Here is a 22644-nt window from a genome sequence, read left to right as displayed (position 1 = left end):
AAACTACATAAAAAAAAAAAAAAACAACCTTCTCTGTAGCAAAGGATGCAATTAACAGAGTGAAAAGATAATCTACAACATGGAAGAAAATGTTTGCAAATCATTATGACTGATAAGGGGGCTTCGCTGGTGGCAATGCAGGAAATGTGGGTTCAATCCCTCAGTCGGGAAGATCCCCTAGAAGAAGGCATAGCAACCCACTCCAGTATTCTTGCTGGGAAAATCCCATGAGCAGAGGAGCCTGGCTGGCTACAGTCTATGGGGTCACAAAGAGTCGAACGTGACTGAAGTGACTGAGCAAACACGCATGTCTGATAAGGGATTAATTTCCAAAATATACAAAGAATTTCTACAATGCAACAAAAACAAAAAACAAGAAAAACAGATTAAAAAATGGGCAAAGGATTTAGGTAGACATTTATCTAAAGAAGATATACAAATATCAGATAAAAGATGTTCAAATCACTAATCCTTAGGAAAATGAAAATGAAAACCACAATGATATACCATTTTACACCCATTAGGATGACTGCTATTTAAAAAAATAAAAAAAAGAAAAGAAACAAAGCAAAAAACCAGAAACTAATAATGTTAGCAAGGACTGGAGAAATTAGACCATGGTTTCCTGTTGGTGGAAATGTAAAATGTTGCAGCTGCTAAGGAAAACAGTATGGGAGTTCCTCAGAAAATTAGAATTATCATATGACCCTTTCTGAGTATGTACCCAAATCAAAAGCAGGGACTTGAACAGATTTTTGCACATTCATGTTCATAGCGGGATTATTCACAATAGCTAAAGGATGGGAGCACCCAGTGTCTCTCAGTGGAGGAATGGATAAACAAACTGTGGTATGTACATAGAGTGGAATGTTATTCAGCCTTAAAAAGGAAGAAAATGCTGACATATGCTATGACATGATTGAAATTTGAGGACATTACTCCAGGTGAAATAAAGTCACAAAAAGATAAGTACAGCATGATTCCCCATATATGTGATTTAGGGCAGTCAGATTAGTAGAGACAGAAAACAGAACGGCAGTTGCCAGGGGCTGGGGGTGGGAGAAATGATGAGCTATTGTTTCATAGATACAGAGTTTCAGTTTTGCAAGATGAAAAGTTATAGATGGTGGCGGTGAATATACAATGTGAAGTACTTAATGCCATTGAACTGTACTCTTAAAAATGGTTACAATGGTAAATTTCAATATTTGTGTCTTACTAGGGTTAAAGGCTCCACTGTCCTGGAATTCTCCAGGCAAGAATATTGGCATGGGTAGCCGTTTCCTTCTCCAGGAGATCTTCCTGACCGAGGGATCAAACCCAGGTCTCCTGCACTGCAGTCAGATTCTTTATCATCTGAGCTGCCAGGGAAGCTCCCCTGCCACCACTCCCAATAAAGATATATATATACAAATCATTGTATACGTGGTGTGGTTTTAAAAAGATTTCAAAGAAGAGAAATAAGAGGGTGTATGGACATTAATAAATAGGAACTAATCTGAAAATATTTTCAGAGCTTTCTCATGCATAATAAAGTCTACATTAATATATAGTGTCTAATTATAAGAAAAACTATGACAAATGTAGACAGCATATTAAAAAGCAGAGACATTACTTTTCCAACAAAGTTCTATCTAGTCAAAGCTAAGGCCTTTTCAGTATCATGTATGGATGTGAGAGCTGGACCTTAAAGAAGGCTGAGCACCGAAGAATTGATGCTTTTGAACTGTGGTGTCGGAGAAGCCTATTGAGAGTCCCTTGGACTGTAGGGAGATCAAACCAGTCAATCTTAAAGGAAATTAACCCTGAGTATTCATTGGAAGGACTGATACTGAAGCTGAAGCTTCAATACTTTGGCCACCTGATGCGAAGGGCTGACTCATTAGAAAAGATCCTGATTCTGGGAAAGATTGAAGGCAGGAGGAGAAGGGGACCACAGAGGATGAGATGGTTGGATGGCATCACTGACTCAATGGACATGAGTTTGAACAAGTTCCAGGAGATGGTGGTGAACAGGGAAGCCTGACATGCTGCAGTCCATGAGGTCTCAAAGAGTCTGACGTGCCTGAGTGACTGAACAGCAACAGCAAATTATATATAATCAGATATCCAATTACATAATTATATATAATGTGAAAATCTCTTGTGTTCTCCTTGGTGCTGAGGATTTTCTGGGGATGATAATGAAAGGAACTGCGTACACTAGCTCAATTCAGACATTCTGTTCTGTTGCAGATCGGTGGCCACTGGTTCCCATGGTTCAGAGGCGCCATGAGGCTCGCTGGCTCTTGGAGGCTTTGGCTCTGGGCAGCAGCGTTCCTGCTTCCTGCTTCCGCTTCCGTGATGAGCAGAGACAAGCCAGGTATCCAGGTCACCTTTGTGTCCAGTCTTCAAATGTTATTTGTAGTCTTTATTTTTAAAAAATTATGAAAATAAATCTTACGGTTAAAGAGGACATAGATTAAATCTACAAGTAAAAAATAGATAAGAATTTATTGTTTTCCCCATCGACCTTCAAGTCACACATTGAGAATGCCTAAATTTATATTTTTCAATGTATGTATTAGTCTAAATAGCTTTTGTTTATCTCATTGATATTTATAAATATAAGTATGCATTTTGCATCCATGTGTCTATTTCTCCCTTTCACCTTTAAATGATGTTACTTAAATTATTCATATTATGATATGGAAACTCATTCCCAGTTAGTATTAAGGGATGTATCTAATGTTAATTAGGGAAAAGTAAAAACAGACTAAAATAGAAAAAGAAATGTAGCTTAATTATATCTCAGTTTTGTAGTGTCTGAGATGAAGTGAACAGGAAAATAACAGTCTTGAAAGCACTTTTTGACCTAAATAGATAATTGTTGTTATTTAGTGGCTGCATTGTGTCCGATTCTTTTGCAACCACATGGACTGTAGTCCGCCCGGCTCCGCTTCCATGGGATTTCCCAGGCAAGAATACTGGAATGGGTTGCCATTTCCTTCTCCAGGGGATCTTCCTAACCGAGGAATCGAATCCACGACTCCTGCCTTGACAGGTTAATTCTTTACCACTGAGCCATCAGGGAAGCCCTAATATTTACATGCAGTTGTTAAATTATCAACCTCATAAATATTTCCAAAGGACTTGAAGGCAATTTGAAACATTTATTTCCATCTCTGATTTTTAAACATGATCAAGTGGCTAATTTGGAAACCTTTTCTTGAACATTGAGTATGTGTAAGTTACTGAACTACATGCATTCTATATTATAAAGTTTAACTAGACCCACTGAAAGGCCATTTGTTAAACAAAAAGAAGCTTTGACTTGCCTTCTGTGCAAATGACCACACATGATGAATTCTGACAATAGTCACATATGATGATATGTCCTGAGAGTGTGAGTTGCCTTGTGCTTATTCTTTTGAATATTTCTTTCAGAATTTTGGCTAACAAGGTATATACAGGTTTATAACACACCCCAGTAGAGACTTTTGAGACTTTTATAACAATCTCTTATAAAGATATAACACATCTGAGTCTCTTGAACATTTTGTAAGTCTTTATGATTTTTCACTAATTTGGCAGGAGGTACATTTCATAAAATAATCTACATGGGAGTTTGAATATGCTAACACCATACCAAAGATATCCTGTGGCTCTCATACGTTTTTGGGGTGGGGGAAACACTTTCTTCTATCAGAAAACTCAGGAATGACTCATGGCAAAAAATAGTACATAGGGCAAGGAGTTTATTCTGATAATGTTGCGACTTTCCTGAATTTTTTTAATGTCTCTTCATTTTAAGAGACATAGCAGGTAATGCAAGTAATTACTTAATCAGAGGGGATAGGACTTTTTTGGCTAGAAAGGAGAGTGCATCAGTTTCCAGGCACATGCTAGTGTGTAATAAGTGTTCCTGATGATGATCTGAAGGCTCTACCCAATTTGTTTTCCAGTTTTAGTGTGAATAAGGATCATCTGGAGTATTGATTCCCCGGTCCCACTCCAGAGACACCTATGATGCAAGGCAGCCTGGGGCAGAATTCAGTAATTGACATTTTTAACCAGCTTCCCAGGTGACTCTAATGCCCCGTGTTTTAGGGAAATAAACACTCGCCTTTTTGATAATTGTCTCTTTTTTCCTCAGCTGGTTATCTTGTACCAGGTTCCTTTTATTTTTTATTTATTTACTTGTTAATTTACACTTCAATAACTCTTTTTGGAGGGGTAAGAACATTTAACATGAGCTCTACCCTGATAAGACATTTCTTTATTTTTATAGCTGATCTGACCTTCCATTTATTTATTTTTAAAATGTATTATTACTTACTGATTTTTGACTCTGCTGGGTTTTCGTTGCTACAAAGGGTTTTTCCTAGTTGTGGCTAGTGGGAACCGTGCCGCAGTGGCAGTGCACGAGCCCCTCATTGCAGAGGTTTCTCTTGCTGCGGAGCTCAGGCTCCAGGGCGTGCGGGCTTCAGTAGTTGTGGCACGTGGGCTCAGTAGCTGCAGCTCATGGGCTCCAGAGCACAAACTCAGTAGTTGTAGTGCACGGAGCTCTTGCTCCGAGGCATGTGGGATCTTCCTGGATCAGGGGTCGAACCCGTGTCTCCTGCATTGGCAGGCAGATTCTTTACCACTGAACCACCAGGGAGCCCCACACTTCTATGTGTATAATAGAGTACTGTTCGCTGTGGATCTCCAGAAGGTAATCATCTTGCAGAACTGAAGCTCCGCCACCTTGGGATTTCCCTGAATGTGATGCTCCTGTACTTTGCTATCCCAATTCTTTAATCAGGTTTACTGTATATGGGGAAATTGGAATGCATATGTTCTGGCTCAATTTACTCTACCACATTAATCTTTCTGAAAGAGTTTCCTGGATGTGAATTCCAAGTTAATCAAAAGTCTAGTAAGCTTTATGTAACTTGAAGCATGGAGGGAAATGACTAAAGATGAAGAGTTGATTTTATTAGATTGTCTGGTAGGAGGTGCTCATGAAACAACTCACCCTAAACCTGCAATCGAAGTTACTTGATTGAAAGTATCATTTGCATTAATTGAAAACGTCAGCACAGCCTGTCATGAGGATTACTGGAGAGGATGACATTCTGAGACTGGCCTGACAGGGGCTCTTCTCGTGTCTTGTGTGTCTGATTCACACGCAAGATTCCCTTTTTAGTTTCCTCATGTGCAGACCTGTGTGTGTGGTCACTAACCATTTACCGGAGGGAAGTGATTACAGCTAAAAATAAAATATAACAAATCTGAGGGAGAGGCTAGGATTTCAACTCTGGAGTCTGTGAAGTTGTCAACAGTCTACTGTTAAACTTAAATATATGAAGGATAATTCGAGTCTTTTAATTGCTTTACTGAACTCAGTGGAGTACTTAAAGGTTACTTGCAATATTGGCCCAGTTGAGATAGAATCAAGAATAATACAGAGAGATTCAATAACACCTTGAAAATTAAAATCCTGAAGCTATTCAGAATTAGTGGTTTCATATACTTTGGTCAGTGTTACCATTATGTTGAGATTATAAGGCATACTTGAGTGTTTTCACACAGCAGATAAACAATTTGAATGTGACCGTTTCAGCTCAGTTGTCAAAAAACGGTGGGGAAGAAACTTGTATTAACAAATATATATTGCATGCATTAGCTCCAGACTGCCTTTAATCACTTTCTTAAAAATTTCCTCTATGATAGAAGCTTATGTATCATATGGTTCCTCTTTATCTTCCACTCTCCTTAATCTAGGAGCTTCTCAGTTGGCTCTGTGATGTGCTGTGCTAAGTGGCTTCATCCGTGTCCAACTCCTTGCAACCTTATGGACTGTAGCCTGCCAGGCTCCTCTGCCCATGGAATTCTCCAGGCAAGGATACTGGAATGGGTAGCTTTTCCCTTCTCCAGGGGATCTTCCCAACCCCAGGATCAAACTTGGGTCTCCCACACTGCAGGCAGATTCTTTACCCTCTGAGCCACCAGGTGCTAGTAGTAAAGAACCCACCCGCCAGTGCAGGAGAAGTAGCAGACACTGGTTCTGTCCCTGGGTCAGGAAGATCCCCTGGAGGAGGAAATAGCAACCCACTCCAGTCTTCTTGCCTGGAGAATCCCAGGGACAGAGGAGCCTAGTGGGCTGCTGTCTATGGGGTGACACAATTGGACACGACTGAAGCGACTTAGCAGCAGTAGCAGCAAAGTATAGTGTACAGGGGTCCTAAGGACAACTAGTAACAATCAAAAGAAAGGCCTCTGTCAATAGGGAGTCTGTCAGCGTTAAAAAAAAATGAAAAGCACCTGAAAGTTCTTATTTTGATACATTTTACCCACTTCAGTGTTCTTGCCTGGAGAATCCCAGGGACGGGGGAGCCTGGTGGGCTGCCGTCTATGGGGTCACACAGAGTCGGACACGACTGAAGCGACTTAGCAGCAGCAGGAGCAGGATGAAAAGAATACAAGCTAGTTCTATGTCTGTGGTAAACTGCTGTTCACCTTCTCAACTGTAATCCTGAGACAAATGTCGTGTTGTGAGTTTTGTCAGTAAAGGTAAAGAGAACAATTTTCCTCAACCCATGTTAGAAAACAAGAGTAAGGCCTGTCAGAATGGCTGCCCCCAAAGAGACCACAATTGACGAACATTGGCGAGGGTGTGGGGAAAAGGGACCCTTTGTACACTGTTGGTGGGAATGTAACTTGTTGCAGTTGTTGTGGAAAACTGTGTGGAGGTTCCTCAAAAAACTAAAAACAGAGCTACCGCATGACCCAACAATTCCACACCTGGGTATATATGTGAAAAAAACCTCACTAATTTGAAAAGATACATGCACCTCAATATTCATAGCAGCATTGTTTACAGTAGCCAAGATTTGGAAGTAGCCTAAGTGTCCATCAATGGATAAAGAATAAAGGATAAAGCAGGTACACACACATAAGCACACACACAGTGGAACACTCAGCCATAAAAAGGAATGAAATTTTGCCATTTGCAGCAACATGGTGGACTTGGAGGGTATTATGCTAAATGATATGCCCCATGGACTGTAGCCTGCCAGGCCCCTCTGTCCATGGGATTCTCCAGGCAGTAATACTGGAGCCGGTTTCCATTTCCTTCTCTGGGGAATCTTCCTGACTCAGGGATCAAACCTGCATCTTCTGCATTGGCAGGCAGATTCTTTACCACTGCGCCACCTGGGAAGCCAGACAGAGAAAGACGGAATCTAGAAAGCAAAATGAACTACCGAATGTAACAAAAAAGAAACGGACCCACAGATGTGGAGAACCAGCTAGCAGTTACCAGTGGAAGAGAGAGGGGGTAATATAGGGGTAGGAGATTAAAAGGTACAAGCTATTATGTATAAAATATGCTACAAGTATAAGCATTGGCACTTGGAATATAGCCAATATTTTATAATAACTATAAATGGAGTATAAGCTTTTAAAATTATACAACTGTGTTGTACACTTGAAACATATAACGTACATCAACTATACCTCAATAAAAAAGAAGAGTGGTAAACAGAACGCCTGTGAAACTAGACAGACTTAACTGTGATTATAGAGGTAGTAATTCCATAATATTGGAGAAGGAAATGGCAACCCACTCCAGTTCTCTTGCCTGGAAAATTCCACGGATGGAGGAGCCTGATAGGCTACAATCCATGGGGTCACAAAGAGTCGGACACGCCTGAGCAACTTCACTTTCTTTCTTTCTATAGTTCCTTTTGGAGAAGGAGGTGGCAACCCACTCCAGTGTTCTTGCCTGGAGAATCCCATGGACAGAGGGGCCTGGTTGGGCTGCGGTCTGTGGGGTTGCAAAGAGTCAGACACGACTAAGCAACTAACACACACAATTCCATAACACAGTATTTGTACTCCTGAGGATATGAAGAAATAGAAAAAATAAAGCAGTCAAAACAGACAAGAGAGAGACCTGTTGCAGTTTCTCAGGAGGCAGCTGATGCCCTCCTTCCCTTCTCTCGTCGCACACGTTGCTCCCATGTAATCCCTTCCTTCCCTGTGCTATTTGAGAGGAGAAAGAAGGAATACAAACTGCCTTTCATGAATACCAAACCGACGACTTTTACATATAAGTGGGCGTGGAAAGACCAGAGCAGTGATAGGAAAAATATGTTTCGAAAGGCATGTGATCTAGTTTCTGGACTAGAACGCTTACCAGTTGAATAGGAGGCCAAGTCAGCAGGTGAGAACAAGGAGAAGGATTTAGAGATTAAGGCAACAAGTGATTTTTTTCAAGCACATGTTTCAAACTGAGAGCAAGGACAAAATACATTTCTACTAAATAAAGAGAATATCATAGGTACTGTTTGTTTGGAATGTGATTTTGAGAAGCATGTACAATACAGGGGGAAAAGCAGGACTATGGGAAATGAGTTTTATTTCATCACTGCCATCAAGTCACTGTGTAATCTGGGGGGAAGTCACATAACTTCTCTTAAATGACTTGTTCTCAGGCCCTCAGGTTTCTAATTTTTAGAGGAAGAGAAGGATAAAAATCTTTTTTAAAATATATGTAATTTTTGTAGATAGTCTCGATGAAATCAGATAATCTTTCCCAAATCTGACCTAGCCTTCCTGTCTGGTGCTTTATCCCCTTGCGGTATCCTTCCAACCCTATGAACTGCCCGGGTCCTTCAAGCTAAGTCAGGCGGAAAGGGGGTCTGACAGTCACCGACAGCATCTTAAATCTGACAAGACTTCTGCGTTAATATTTGGAAAGGTCTGTTGATTAAGGGCCCCCAAGTAGTGCATCTTTGTGGTGAATTTTTAGTAATTACTTTTGAAAGGTTACCACGAGCCTTGGAAATGCTGCTGCTGCTGCTGCTGCTAAGTCGCTTCAGTTGTGTCTGACTCTGTGCGACCCCATAGACTGTAGCCCACCAGGCTCCCCCGTCCCTGGGATTCTCCAGGCAAGAACACTGGAGTGGGGTTGCCATTTCTTTCTCCAATGCATAAAAGTGAAAAGTGAAAGTGAAGTCGCTCAGTCGTATCAGACTCCTAGCGACCCCACGGACTGCAGCCTACCAGGTTCCTCCATCCATGGGATTTTCCAGGCAAGAGTACTGGAGTGGGTTGCCATTGCCTTCATTTGAAATGCTACCCCTGCCTAAATTCTCCTATCTGACAGGATGCTTGGATATGTGGGTCTTATAAGTAGTTCTTCAAGATACATGCACATTTACCCCAAAAGTATGATTTACTTTGTATTAAAATGTATCATTGCTTAAAGAAATTAACATATCCAGTTTTTTATATCTACTTATATTGTATTGCCTTTTTTATGCAATGAACAATGAGACCCATGCATTCAGCTTATTGTACCTTGAGTCTTACACCCAAGGAATTAACATTTAGTTGTTTTATTTTCAACAGAAATATAGTTGACTTACAATATTGTGTTAGTTTCAGGTGTACAGAAAATACATATATATATATAAACATATATATATATATATTCTTTTTCAGATTCTTTTCCATTATAGGTTATTATAAGGTACCGAGTATAGTTCTCTGTGCTATATAGTAGGTCTTTGTTGTTTTTCCATTTTATATATAGTAGTGTGTGTATCCCCACTCCAGTACTCTTGCCTGCAAAATCCCATGGACAGAGGAGCCTGGTGGGCTGCAGTACATGGGGTCGCTAAGAGTCGGACACGACTGAGCGACTTCAGTTTCACTTTTCCCTTTCATGCATTGGAGAAGGAAATGGCAACCCACTCCAGTGTTTTTGCCTGGAGAATCCCAGGGACGGGGGAGCCTGGTGGGCTGCAGTCTATGGGGCTGCACAGAGTCGCACACGACTGAAGCAACTTAGCAGCAGCAGCAGTGTGTATATATGAATCCGAAACTTCTAATTTATCTTTCCCCAACTTTCCCTGTTGGTAACTGTAGAAGTTTGTTTTCTATGTTTGTGGGTCAATTCTGTTTTGTAAATATGCTCCTTTGTATCATATTTTTAGATTCCACATATGAAGTGATATCATGATATTTGTCTTTGTCTGACTTACTTCACTTAAATTAACATTTAGTTTTCATTTTTTTTGTTTAGCTTTTCATAACAGAGCACATATACTAGAGATATAAAGCTGTATTTGAATTTTATAAACTGAAGACTTTAGTGAAAAGCATTTTCATAAATATTATTGGAAATGTTCAATTTTATTTACTTCAAAGTGACAGGGGTATTATCTTGGCATCATCATATATTCATTAAGTCCGCAGAAGAATTTAAATAAGATATATACTGTTTCCAACTTGGCAATAAGCTGACATACCTTCCAGTCATTACCAATGCATCATAGTAGGAAGTTCCTTCCATAGTCTGGATGTGTGCTTGCCAATCATCTGTTGGAGTCTCCCTATATACATTGTGAAGAATTTAAAGTTAACCTCATTTACAACAGTCATACAGTCATTCAAAGTCATTGTAAAAAATTTGATCACAATTTTGGTGTTTTGTTTTATAAAAATTATTTTAGCTTACAGTGCTTTCTCAAAGACAAGCTGTTTTCCTCACTCTGTTGAGGTATTACTCACACAAAGGCCCACAAATCTTAGGTGCACAGTGCAGTGAATTTTTGCATAATGTATTTACACACCTGTGAAACTGCCTCTCAGATCCTATTATAGAACTTTCCAGAACCCCAGAAGACTTTCCTGGATCCCATCCCAGCTGACACCCTACCAAGGTAACCAGTACTCTGATATAGATAAGTCATACAATCTCTTGAACTTCATATAAATGGAATTCTAAAGTTTATATGACCAACCTAGATAGCATACTCAAAAGCAGAGACATTACTTTGCCAACAAAGGTCCGTCTAGTCAAGGCTATGGTTTTTCCAGTGGTCATGTATGGATGTGAAAGTTGGACTGTGAAGAAAGCTGAGCACTGAAGAATTGATGCTTTTAAACTGTGGTGTTGGAGAAGACTCTTGAGAGTCCCTTGGACTGCAAGGAGATCCAACCAGTCCATTGGGAAGGAGATCAGTCATGGGTGTTCTTTGGAAGGAATGATGCTAAAGCTGAAACTCCAGTACTTTGGCCACCTCATGAGAAGAGTTGACTCATTGGAAAAGACTCGGATACTGGGAGGGATTGGGGGCAGGAGGAGAAGGGGATGACAGAGAATGAGATGGCTGGACGGCATCACGGACTCAATGGATATGAGTTTGGGTGAACTCTGGGAGTTGGTGATGGACAGGGAGGCCTGGCGTGCTGCAATTCATGGGGTCACAAAGAGTTGGACACGACTGAGCAACTGAACTGAACTGAAAGTTTGTATTCTTTGGAGAACAGCATTTTTTCCCACTTATTATATCTATGAAATTCATCCAGGTCCTTGCATAGAGCAGTGGTTCATTCCTTTTTATTGCTACACTTTTTCATTGTATATACCACAATTTGTTTATTTATTCTTGTCAATGAACATTTGGTTGTTTCCAGTTTTAGATGCTTATGAGTAATACTCCTTTTTCTTGGGTTATTGATGTTCCAGGTTTTGAGTTCATGATTATTTAGCTTTAAGAAATGCTATGAATTTTCTTAAGTGGTTGTACTGACTTCCACTCCCATGAGCAGCAACATAGGGAATCTCTCCTGTTCCACATCCTCATTAGCACCTGTGCCGTTCTTTAATTTTTAGGCGTTTAGTGGTCTCGCTGTGATTTTGCTTTGCATTTCCCTGATTACTAACGGCATTGAGCACCTTTTCATGGGCAGGTTGGCAATATGAATATTCTCTTTTGTGAACTGCTTAGTTTTTTTTTTTTTCACATTATCATGATAGGGTTTTCAAACTTTTCCCAGTCAAGTTGTGAAAATTCTTTTTATGTTCTGGATATGATCCTTTGTTGGATATACATATTGTAATAGTCCCTGGATAGCCTTTTCACTCTTTTAACATTGTCTTTTGATTATTAAGATTTCAATGAAGGCCAATTTGTCAACCTTTTGTGCTTTCTGTGTCCCTATCAATGAATATTTTCTACCCTCAGTTCATTAAGATTTTACATGTTTCTGTAGTCCTTTATTGCTTTACCTTTCACATTTATGTCTAAGAGAATCTCTAGTTAATTTCTGTGCATGGTGTGAGGTAAGGGTTCAATTTTGTTCTACACTGATGTTCCATTGGTCCAGAATCACTGATTGAAAAGACCATCCCTTTCCCATTGGAACTGCCCTGGCCCTTTTGTGGTAAACCAGGAGATCACGTGTGCACAGGTTTGTGTCTGGACTCTCTGTTCTACTGATTTGTTTATATGTGCACCAGCACTACATTATAAAAGTCGCTGGTGTACAATGTTGTAGATCCTCTGGCTTCTTCTTCAGTTTTGTCCTAGCTGTTCTAGTTTTTCTGCAGTTCCACTTAAATTTGAGAATCAGCTTGTCAGTTTTCACATACACACTCACATAGGAATACACACACAACCTGCTGGGATTTTAATTGGTACTGAACTACACCTAGAAATAAAATTGAGAATTGACATCTTAACAATATTTAGTCTTTCAGTCTAAATACTTGGCTAGTCCATTAGGTTATTTAGGACTTTAATTTCTCTCTGCAACACCGTCTAGTTTTCAGTCCAGAGATCTTGATGGGATATTTAGTTTTTATAAAAATGATGATGAACTCAGATAAAAATGGATATGACTTTAATTTTCTTTAAAAAAAAATGGGCAGTATTTACAAAATATCCAGTTTTGTTATCATGTTAAGATATCTGAGATAAGAGTTTCCAAAGTAGCTAAATATTCTTTAAAATTATTCAGTACTACATGTTTTAATTGTGTGTGTCACATCTTATACGTCTGATTAAGTGGTAGTACTATTTATAACTTGATTTACCCTTCTGGGTAGGTATATTAAGCTGAGGCCGTGTCACCACCCTTGAAGTCTACGATGCATTTGTTAAGTGAAGGATTGAGAGGCTGAGCAGTTGACCAGGAGAATCAGTAGTTTCCACTTTCCATGGAGCAGGACACAGTTTGATTTTCAGCAGTTCATCTCTGTGTCATAAAATCTTTGAGGTCATTAAACCCAAACCTGAATTTCAGAAAACATGAATTTTTGGAAAAATAAGGTTGTGATTGTAAGATGGCAAAATATTTCATCAATTTAGGTTAAGAATTGTCTAGTTGTACAGTTGGCATATTATAAAAACTGGCTGCAATTATGCCTGAAATGGCTATTAATTTCTTAGAATCTTGTTGTTCAGTTACTAAGTCATGTCTGATTAGAACTGCAGCACACCAAGCATTCCTGTCCTTCACTGTCTCCCAGAGTTTGCTCAGACTCATGTTCATTGTCTTGATGTTGCCGTCCAACCGTCTCATCCTCCGTCGTCCCCTTCTCCTCCTGCCTTCAATCTTTCCCAGCATCAGGGTCTTTTCCAATGAGTCTGCTCTTCACATCATATGGACAAAGTACTGGAGCTTCAGCTTCAGCATCAGTCCTAATGAATATTCAGGGTTGATTTCCTTTAGAACTGACTGGTTTGATCTCCTTGCTGCCCAAGGGACTCTCGAGAGTCTTCTCTAGCACCACAGTTTGAAAGCATCAGTTCTTCGGTGCTCACCCTTCTTTACAGTCCAACTCTCACATCCATACATGACTACTGGAAAAACCATAGCTTTGACTATATAGACCTCTGTGGACAAAGTGATGTCTCTGCCTATTACTAAACTGTCTATGTTTCTCATAACTTTTCTTCCAAGGAGCAAGCGTCTTTTAATATTGTGACTGCAGTCGCCGTCAGTCAGTTCAGTCACTCAGTTGTGTCCGACTCTTTGCGATCTCATGGACCATAGGCTGCAGCAGGCCAGGCCTCCCTGCCCATCACCAACTCCCGGAGCTTACTCAAGCTCATGTCCACTGAGTCGGTGATGCCATCCAACCATCTCATCATCCTCTGTCGTCCCCGTCTCCTCCTGCCCTCAATCTTTCTCAGCATCAGGGTCTTTTCCAGTGAGTCAGTTCTTCACATCAGGTGGCCAAAGTACTGGATTTTCAGCTTCGGCATCAGTCCTTCCAGTGAATATTCAGGAATGATTTCCTTTGGGATTGACTAGTTTGATCAACTTGCAGTCCAAGAGTTTTCTCCAACACCATAGTTCAAAAGCATCAATTCTTCGGCAATCAGCTTTCTTTACAGTCACTTTTGCAGTCATCGTAGTCTGAATTAAATTTAAATATACCCCAGATAATAAGAAATTAGTGTATACATGTATAGTATTATATTAGTATATTGGGATGCAATGAATATGTAAATCCACTGTGAGTGTAAGCAAACTTGATCATTTCTTTGAACATCATTAACTGCCTCAACACATAAATAGTATTTTCTCAATGATTTTTTGGAGAAGGCAGTGGCAACCCACTCCAGTTCTCTTGCCTGGAAAATTCCATGGACAGAGGAGCTTGGTAGGCTGCAATCCATGGGGTGACGAAGAGCCGGACACGACTGAGTGACTTCACTTTCACTTTTCACTTTCATGCATTGGAGAAGGAAATGGCAATCCACTCCAGTGTTCTTGCCTGGAGAATCCCAGGGACAGAGGAGCCTGGTGAGCTGCTGTCTATGGGGCTGCACAGAGTCGGACACGACTGAAGTGACTTAGTGGCAGCAGCAGCAATGATTTTTATCTCATTTATTTTTCACTATAGACCACTTTAGTATAGCAGAAGTCTGCTTTTGCTATTTAGTTTTATTTTAATAACTTATTTCAGGCTGCTCTAACAAAAATACCATAGTGTTTGGAACTTAACCTACAGACATTTATTTATCACAGTTCTGGAGACTAAGTCTGAGATCAGTGTGACAACCTGGCTAAGTTCTTGTGAGAACCCTCTTCCTGAATTCCTCACAAGGTGGAAAGAACTCCTATTTCTCCAGTTTTTGTAAAGGATATGAATCCCATCATGAGGGCTGCACCCCTATGACCTCATCCAAACTTAATCAAGTCCTAAAGGCCCCACTTCCAAATACCATCACACTGGGGATTAAGACCTCAGCAAAGGAATTTGGGGAGGGACGCATTTAGTCCATTGCAGTCTCCTTCTGCTCTAAAGTTTAATATCACTAATACCAAAACCTGAATACAAGTTATGTTAAAATAGTAGTAGTTCACTTGTTCTAATATTAGAATATACTTTGAATATGAAAATTTAACAATATTAAAGCTAGCTAATTTCCTACTGTCAAGTATATTGTAGCAATTAGAATATTAGAGCAATAAAATTCTAACAATAGCTAAGACTAACAAGCATTGTCTGTATTCCAGACACTTCATGTATATAACCACATGTAATTCTCATGAACACACAATTAAGTGGGTAATACTCTTATCCTCATTTAAAAGAAATTTAATAAAAGGATTTAGTTTCTTTCCATTTTATCTTACATTTCTGGTTGTGTTACATGATTCACATTTATTCAAAGAAAAATAATAGACCCTATACTGAAAATTCTCAATATATTTTTTTTTTAATAGAAAACCAGTGTCCTATACTGAGAACAGAGGGACGCCGGTTTAGACAAGACAACAGAGATAAACTTGAAGTTTCAGGTAAGCATGATAATCTTTCACAAGGAAGCATTTTTGTGTAAAATTATAACCAAACATGTTGTGTATTGTAGGTGACTCCTTGACATTGTAATTTAAGATGATAAGACCAATATCAATAAAATTAACAGCAAAGCAGGCAGATGATATACAAAAATTTCTGAGAGCAGAATTCTACATTGTTTAACCTGATGACCAACAATTCAACCTCTTGGAGAACAAAAGTTATTTGAAATTATATAAGTCGTATCTATTGTGGAAAATGTGAAATAAAGAAAATGTATGAGAAGGAAGATCTCAGTACCCCAGTATGGTGACGGCGCTCATTTTGGAACATTCCTACCCTTCTTTCTCTTTCTTTTTCCCTTTAATCCTCCGTTTTCTCTCTCCACCCTCCCTCCACTCTGACTCAGGCACGCATAATCATAATCCATACACTGCATTTGAAATCCACGCATTTCTCCACACCAACATATATTTTTCTAAAGCATGATATTTTTAAAAAGGCTGCTTAGATTTCAGTTGGATGGGTATGCTGCTGCTGCTGCTGCTAAGTCGCTTCAGTCGTGTCCGACTCTGTGCGACCGCATAGACGGCAGCCCACCAGGCCCCGTCTATGTGCTTTTTATTTAACTAGTTTTCTGTCTTTAGCTATCAGAGCTGGTACAATAAGCCACTCTGATTATTTATTTAGAATCATTCCTATATCAAAGAAAATTAATATTTGAATCTCTTGAAATATATTTTGTCCTCTTACAGATTCATGTTGATGTATGGCAAAACCAATACAATATTGTAAAGTAATTAACCTCCAATTAAAATAAATAAATTTATATTAAAAAAATAATTTTACAATTTAACCTGAAATAATGAATCTGCAGATAATGACTACAAAAAATCCTATTTAAAAATCAGTATCTCTGTGAGTTTACTATATTTAATAAAACTGCTGGATTAAATCATTTGTTACACTTCACAGGTTTTGACCTAGCAGAGCGATTTTCTCTGAAACATGTGTTTTGTGAAGGTGATAAAACCTGTTTCAAATTGGGAAGTTCACTTCTTATTAGAGACACCATGTAAGTAAAATAATAATTTTTCTTTATGTTTTTTAATACTATATAAACTACTTTCTAAAGAGATTCCAAATAACTTGTTTAAAAATAAAAAGTTATCTTGACAGTATCACAATCATTTGAATGCTGCAGTAAATGTGATGTTTTTATACTGTGGTTTTTAATAATCTGCAAACTGATCTTGTTCTGTGGTGTTATTTACATGTATAGATAGAGGCATGATTATTATAAAATAGTAATTAAATCTATTTTTGAAGAAATATTATTTATGTTTAAACAAACTAATCAAAATTAGATTTTAAAATGTGAATTTGAAACATAAGACCAATGTAGACTTAGAGACAAAAGACTGATATTTATTATATTTATTTCCACATGCTTCATGCATAGGGATAAGCTCTATGATAAATTAAAAGAATTTACCCCTTATTTATTGTATATATTGTATAGAGTAAACAGTAGGATAAAAAAACTTTTTCTTTTTTTTTTGATCTTGATATTTATTTCAAAATGGATTTACCTAAGGCTTTTTTATTGTTTGTTATCTTTATTATACTTCTGATAAATGAGACTAAAAAGAATCACTTTCCACTTGAATATTTCCAGTTGATCAGCAATTATACAAAGCAAGCATTCACTGTATGGCTGACTATAGGTAACTGGAGGATGGATCAACAGTAAATCAGAAAGCCTGAGTCATCAAGAAGGCAGATAGAACATATATGGTTCTGATATTCAGCCTTTGAGTCCAAGGTGAACATTCCAGTGTATGACTACACTGCAATGAATAAAGCATAAAATTCTGCTTGGTTTAATATGCAACACAGATGTTTTTGTGTGAAAACACGCATGGATGTTTCCACTTCCTGATGGGTATTCTAATATTTGAGTTACCAGGTAGAGTTGTTGAGAATCTCAGCTTTGAAATTCTCAAAGAGAAATAGCATTAATTATCTCGTTGCCCATCCTCAGAGGTATCATGTAAACCAGGTTCCTAACTCCTTGAGAAAATTTTCTTTTAAATTTTCTATTTTGTGATCCTTTAGATACTTTTAGTTTAATGATATGGTTCCTTAAAAGTAAACTGCTCGTTAATTGGTAAGAAATCAGAGGGCTAAGGAAGAGGGTAATTTGATATCAGGGGATGTAACGGTGATTGTCTGCTGGAGAACTTCAGCAGATGTCACTGTACAGACCTGTGCTATCGTGGGTGTCTTAAGCCTGAAAGTGGCTTCACACGCACACATTAAACCCTCAGGGCTTGACAGCTCCCTGTTTGGGTATTCATATGCAGTAAAGAAGAGTCCATTTGTGTCTCATATATTTCATATATATTGCTTTAGATGTTTCTTAAACATAAATTTAATTAATGAATTTAAGAAAGGCAATAAATCCTTTTCCAAAAATTAAAATGCATGTTCTCTCTCACCTTCTCCTGATGATTTAAACCCCTCTAATTCTGGCCAGGTGGCCAAAGTATAGGAGTGACAATTTTAAGTAGCTACATTGGAAAACTTGTTGCCACATTTAGACAGTGCCATTCTCTTTTGAGTATGCGTGGTAATAAATACTGTGTATGACTTGAAATTTATTTTTTGATTTTGGGCTCTAAATCACTGTGCAACTGCTGGGCAATCGATGTAAGTTAATTTCCAGCTCTGCACAGGAGAACTCTGGTCCCTCCACTTCAGGAAACTGGAGGGGATCTGGTTAAGCTGACTAGTGAGTGTCAAGTAGCTTGGCTCATCTCCACTTACATTTTGCTCTGTGAGCCAAAGATGCTAGGATGCTTCTCTCACATGATGCCATCTTGATTTTTCAATGAGACTGGAGTAAAGTTGCAGCTATTTATATATTTGTAAATGAGCTGCCTTGCAGAATCAGCATGTGAAAAGGCAGATGCTAATTCACATGGAAATTGGGACTTTTTCTATGCCTGAGCTTTTTTTTTTTTTTTTTTTTTACTGTTGTGGCATCTTCCAGGTTTAGGAGGGGAGATATCTTATGAACTGTTGGTCTCTACCCAATGGACACTTTGTGCCTTTAGCCTGGCTTAACCTGGGGACCCAAAAGCAGCTCTTGCAAGGGTCCTTCAGGAAAACATTGTTGTCCCCAGAAAGGTCGCACGGGTACAGGAACATGTGATGAACTGTTTATGTTTGGTTTTCTTTTCAATTCATGTCTATCTTCAGTATTCCTTCGGATAGGAAATAATAAGTATTTGGGGCTTGCTACTTAGTTTTCTAGAATCATCTTTCTGGAGGAAATTCCCTTAGCATTTTTTTATCTACAAGTTACATATTTGGTTATGTAGAAGAAATAGTGATTTCTATACACATTGAGAGCAATATTCCAGATGGTCATGCTCTGATTATCTTTAAATTGTGTTTCAGCAATTATCAGGGAAAGTGGTGAAGTTCTGAGAGAAAATTTCATAAAACATGCATATGGTATGAAGCACCTTATTTATTTGGTTTAATATAATTCTTTCATTAGTTGCTTGTATATAAGCATGTTTTTAAACAAAAATGTCTTAGTAGTTGAATAAGTAAATTTAAAATGTAACAGAAAAAGTGAATTTCCTGATTTATTATTGAATTCAAGGATGGTTAAGAGCCTTATCTCTTGGGTTTTGTGTCCACAGAATTATGTGTTGAAAAGGATTCTGAGGCCCTATTGAGTTCAGTATGTTGGAGTGTTATGGCCCATTAGCAAAAAGAGGGGGGAAGGGAGGGTTCACATATGTCTCAAGTCTGTAGCTTCCCTAATTTAGGATGATACATGTGAGTCGGTGGCTTTTGCTACTGAAACAGTTCCCAAAAGTGGGGGAAAATGAGGCTATGTGTGAAAAAATAATCAGCACGGATTAGTAAGATGTTATGAACTTGGATAGTGTAGCTAGAAACAGTTGGAATAATTGACTGATATGGCCCTCTTTGCTTTTATTATAAACAAATACATCTCCAGTGAAGAGGAGTTGTCTCTCTGTCTCTTTCATTAAACTGGTGGTTACATTCTGGAAGCAAAGGTCTATTTAATTTCACAGCTTTACATGGAAAATATGAGCTGGAGGAAGGTCTTCAAATTTGTGTTTTGTAATACATAATAATCCTCAGCAACTAGGAAACCCCACACTATATACATAGAAAATGTACAGAGTTTTTAAGAAGATTTTCAGTTTTTTTTTTTTTTTTTAATTGTTCTGGCATCTTAAGCCTTAGCAGTTCCCTTGGAAATATTCTTAAATATGGGAAAACTGTTATGTGTATTGCAGAGCATCATCAGCCCCCAGTCTTTGCTACTATTGAATGGTTTACACTATGAGCATATCTTTTCTACACAAACCTTCACATTATGCTCAGACTTTTATTACTGCATTATATTAAATAACACTACAATGTACCAGAAGGTTGCTTCCTCTGTTTTTCTAACTATAAGAGGCCAGTTAAGACACACCACTTACTCATCCATTGCCTCTTTGTTTATTCTTCACATATCCATTCATTCAGTAGATGTTTATTGAGCCAAAAAAATCCATAAGATTGATGTTTCGAGTAGAAATCCAAGCTTGTTTTTAGAGATCTTGCTCTATACTTATAATTATGTTCCATCATTTTTTACCCATCTGTTTGCATTTGATATGCAGATATCACCCAATTTCTTCAGTGGCATTAGATTTTTTTGTTATTAAGTTCTGTGTTTTAACTCAAAACTTGTAACAATTATAAATAAAAGTTGTAGCTTACTGTAAAAAGTATTTTAGGGGTTCCTGAAATTTTCTTTTTTGCTAAGGGTTGAATAAGAGGGAGCATTCAATAAGTCACTGAAATGAATCCAGTCTAGTCCAGAGCTCATCCTTTCATTTAACATTTACTAGGCACCCCACTCCAGTACTCTTGCCTGGAAAATCCCATGGACGGAGGAGCCTGGAAGGCTGCAGTCCATGAGGTCGATGACGGTCAGACACGATTGAGCGACTTCACTTTCACCTTTCACTTTCATGCATTGGAGAAGGAAATGGCAACCCACTCCAGTGTTCTTGCCTGGAGAATCCCAGGGACGGGGGAGCCTGGTGGGCTGCCGTCTATGGGGTCGCACAGAGTCGGACACGACTGAAGCGACTTAGCAGCAGCAGCTTCCAGTGGCCTGAGCACTTCCTTAGGCTCTGGGACTGCACTGGGGTAGGATGCAGGAGTACTCTTGCCTTCCCAGAGCCTGCTGGAAAGACACACAATGCAAAGAAAAGCTGCACTCTGTTCTTGCCTCGACCTGAGAAGAAACTGGGCTGTGTTCTCTCATTTGAGCATAGGCTGCCGGACTCAAAGCCCACAACTCCTCTCGTAAAAGCTACACTTCCTTAAGCATCACACACAGGGTGATTTTCAGTATCTTCATTCCTTCCCTCATAAGAGCCAGTTTTCCAACCATGTTTAATTTTTATTACTCTTTGGGACCTCTCCAAGTTCTCAAAACCAGTTAAATTCTAAATCTCAAAATTACGTTCAAAACTCTGATACTGAAGCTTCTCATTGCTGAAAATTTTGGGAGGATTACTTCATCATTTCATTAAACTATAGAAAATGAATATTTATGCATTCCTTGGATTTCATTTGGGGCATTCTATATAGGAAGTTTCCCATGTAATGAAATGTGACTTAGTAAAAAGCTGTCCAGCTGTTTACATGAGATTGACTGACACCTGCACATAAGTCTGTTAACCAGTCCAAGCTCGTACTGCTCGCTGCACCGCAAGCCAATGAGGCGAGAGAAGATGGTGGACTAGTGTCCCAAAGAACCATCTTACCTGAGGTGGAATTCAAGCTTCTTTTCTACTGAAAGGGGAGGGAGTGTTGCTGGTTGTTGCAAACATCTTGGTGTTGGAATCCTTTGTTCTTGCAGCATCCATAGGTCTGGTTTCATAGTGTTCCTATAAACCCTCAACAAGACAAATGCTATTCTCTGTTCTGCAACTTTTTATCTCTGTATGAATGGAAAGACACTGTTCCTTTAGAGTCATGAAAATGGGCTATCGTGTATATTTCAGGCTATAGGTAACATTTTTTTTAATAGATTCAGTTCAGTTCAGTTCAGTTCAGTCGCTCAGTCGTGTCCGACTCTTTGCGACCCCATGAATTGCAGCACGCCAGGCCTCCCTGTCCATAACCAACTCCCAGAGTCCACCCAAACCCATGTCCATTTAGTCGGTGATGCCATCCAGCCACCTCATCCTCTGTCATCCCCTTCTCCTCCTGCCCCCAATCCCTCCCAGCATCAGAGTCTTTTCCAATGAGTCAACTCTTGGCATGAGGTAGCCAAAGCACTGGAGTTTCAGCTTTAGCATCAGTCCTTCCAAAGAACACCCAGGGCTTATCTCCTTTAGGATGGACTGGTCAGATCTCCTTGTAGTCCAAGGGACTCTCAAGAGTCTTCTCCAACACCACAGTTCAAAAGCATCAATTCTTCGGTGCTCAGCTTTCTTCACAGTCCAACTCTCACATCCATACATGACCACCGGAAAGACCATAGCCTTGACTAGACGGACCTTTTTGTTGGCAAAGTTATATCTCTGCTTTTGAATATGCTATCTAGGTTGGTCTTAACTTTCCTTCCAAGGAGTAGGCGTTTTTTAATTTCATGGCTGCAGTCACCATCTGCAGTGATTTTGGAGCCCCAAAAAATAAAGTCTGACACTGTTTCCACTGTTTCCCCATCTATTTCCCATGAAGTGATGGGACCAGATGCCATGATCTTCGTTTTCTGAATGTTGAGCTTTAAGCCAACTTTTTCACTCTCCACTTTCACTTTCATCAAGAGGCTTTTGAGTTCCTCTTCACTTTCTGCCATAAGGGTGATGTCATCTGCATATCTGAGGTTATTGATATTTCTCCCAGCAATCTTGATTCCAGCTTGTGCTTCTTCCAGTCCAGCGTTTCTCATGATGTACTCTGCATAGAAGTTAAATAAGCAGGGTGACAATATACAGCCTTGACGCTGT

At 39.1% G+C, this 22644-nt stretch overlaps 1 protein-coding gene across 1 annotated transcript in view; it reads left to right on the top strand.

The window, feature by feature from the left end:
• COL19A1 (collagen, type XIX, alpha 1) overlaps window positions 1-22644 on the top strand; it is a 445162-nt gene that overhangs the window by 13524 nt on the left and 408994 nt on the right. The window contains exons 2-4 of the mRNA XM_010848502.1: window positions 2236-2362; window positions 15502-15576; window positions 16553-16652. Of these exons, the coding sequence (XP_010846804.1) occupies window positions 2272-2362; window positions 15502-15576; window positions 16553-16652 (266 nt within the window). The 5' untranslated portion in view covers window positions 2236-2271. The remainder of the gene's footprint in view (window positions 1-2235; window positions 2363-15501; window positions 15577-16552; window positions 16653-22644) is intronic.

This window comes from Bison bison, unplaced genomic scaffold, assembly GCF_000754665.1.
Source record: "Bison bison bison isolate TAMUID 2011002044 unplaced genomic scaffold, Bison_UMD1.0 scf7180017864268, whole genome shotgun sequence".
NCBI lineage: Eukaryota > Metazoa > Chordata > Mammalia > Artiodactyla > Bovidae > Bison > Bison bison.
This window is presented reverse-complemented; position numbering and strand designations above follow the sequence as displayed.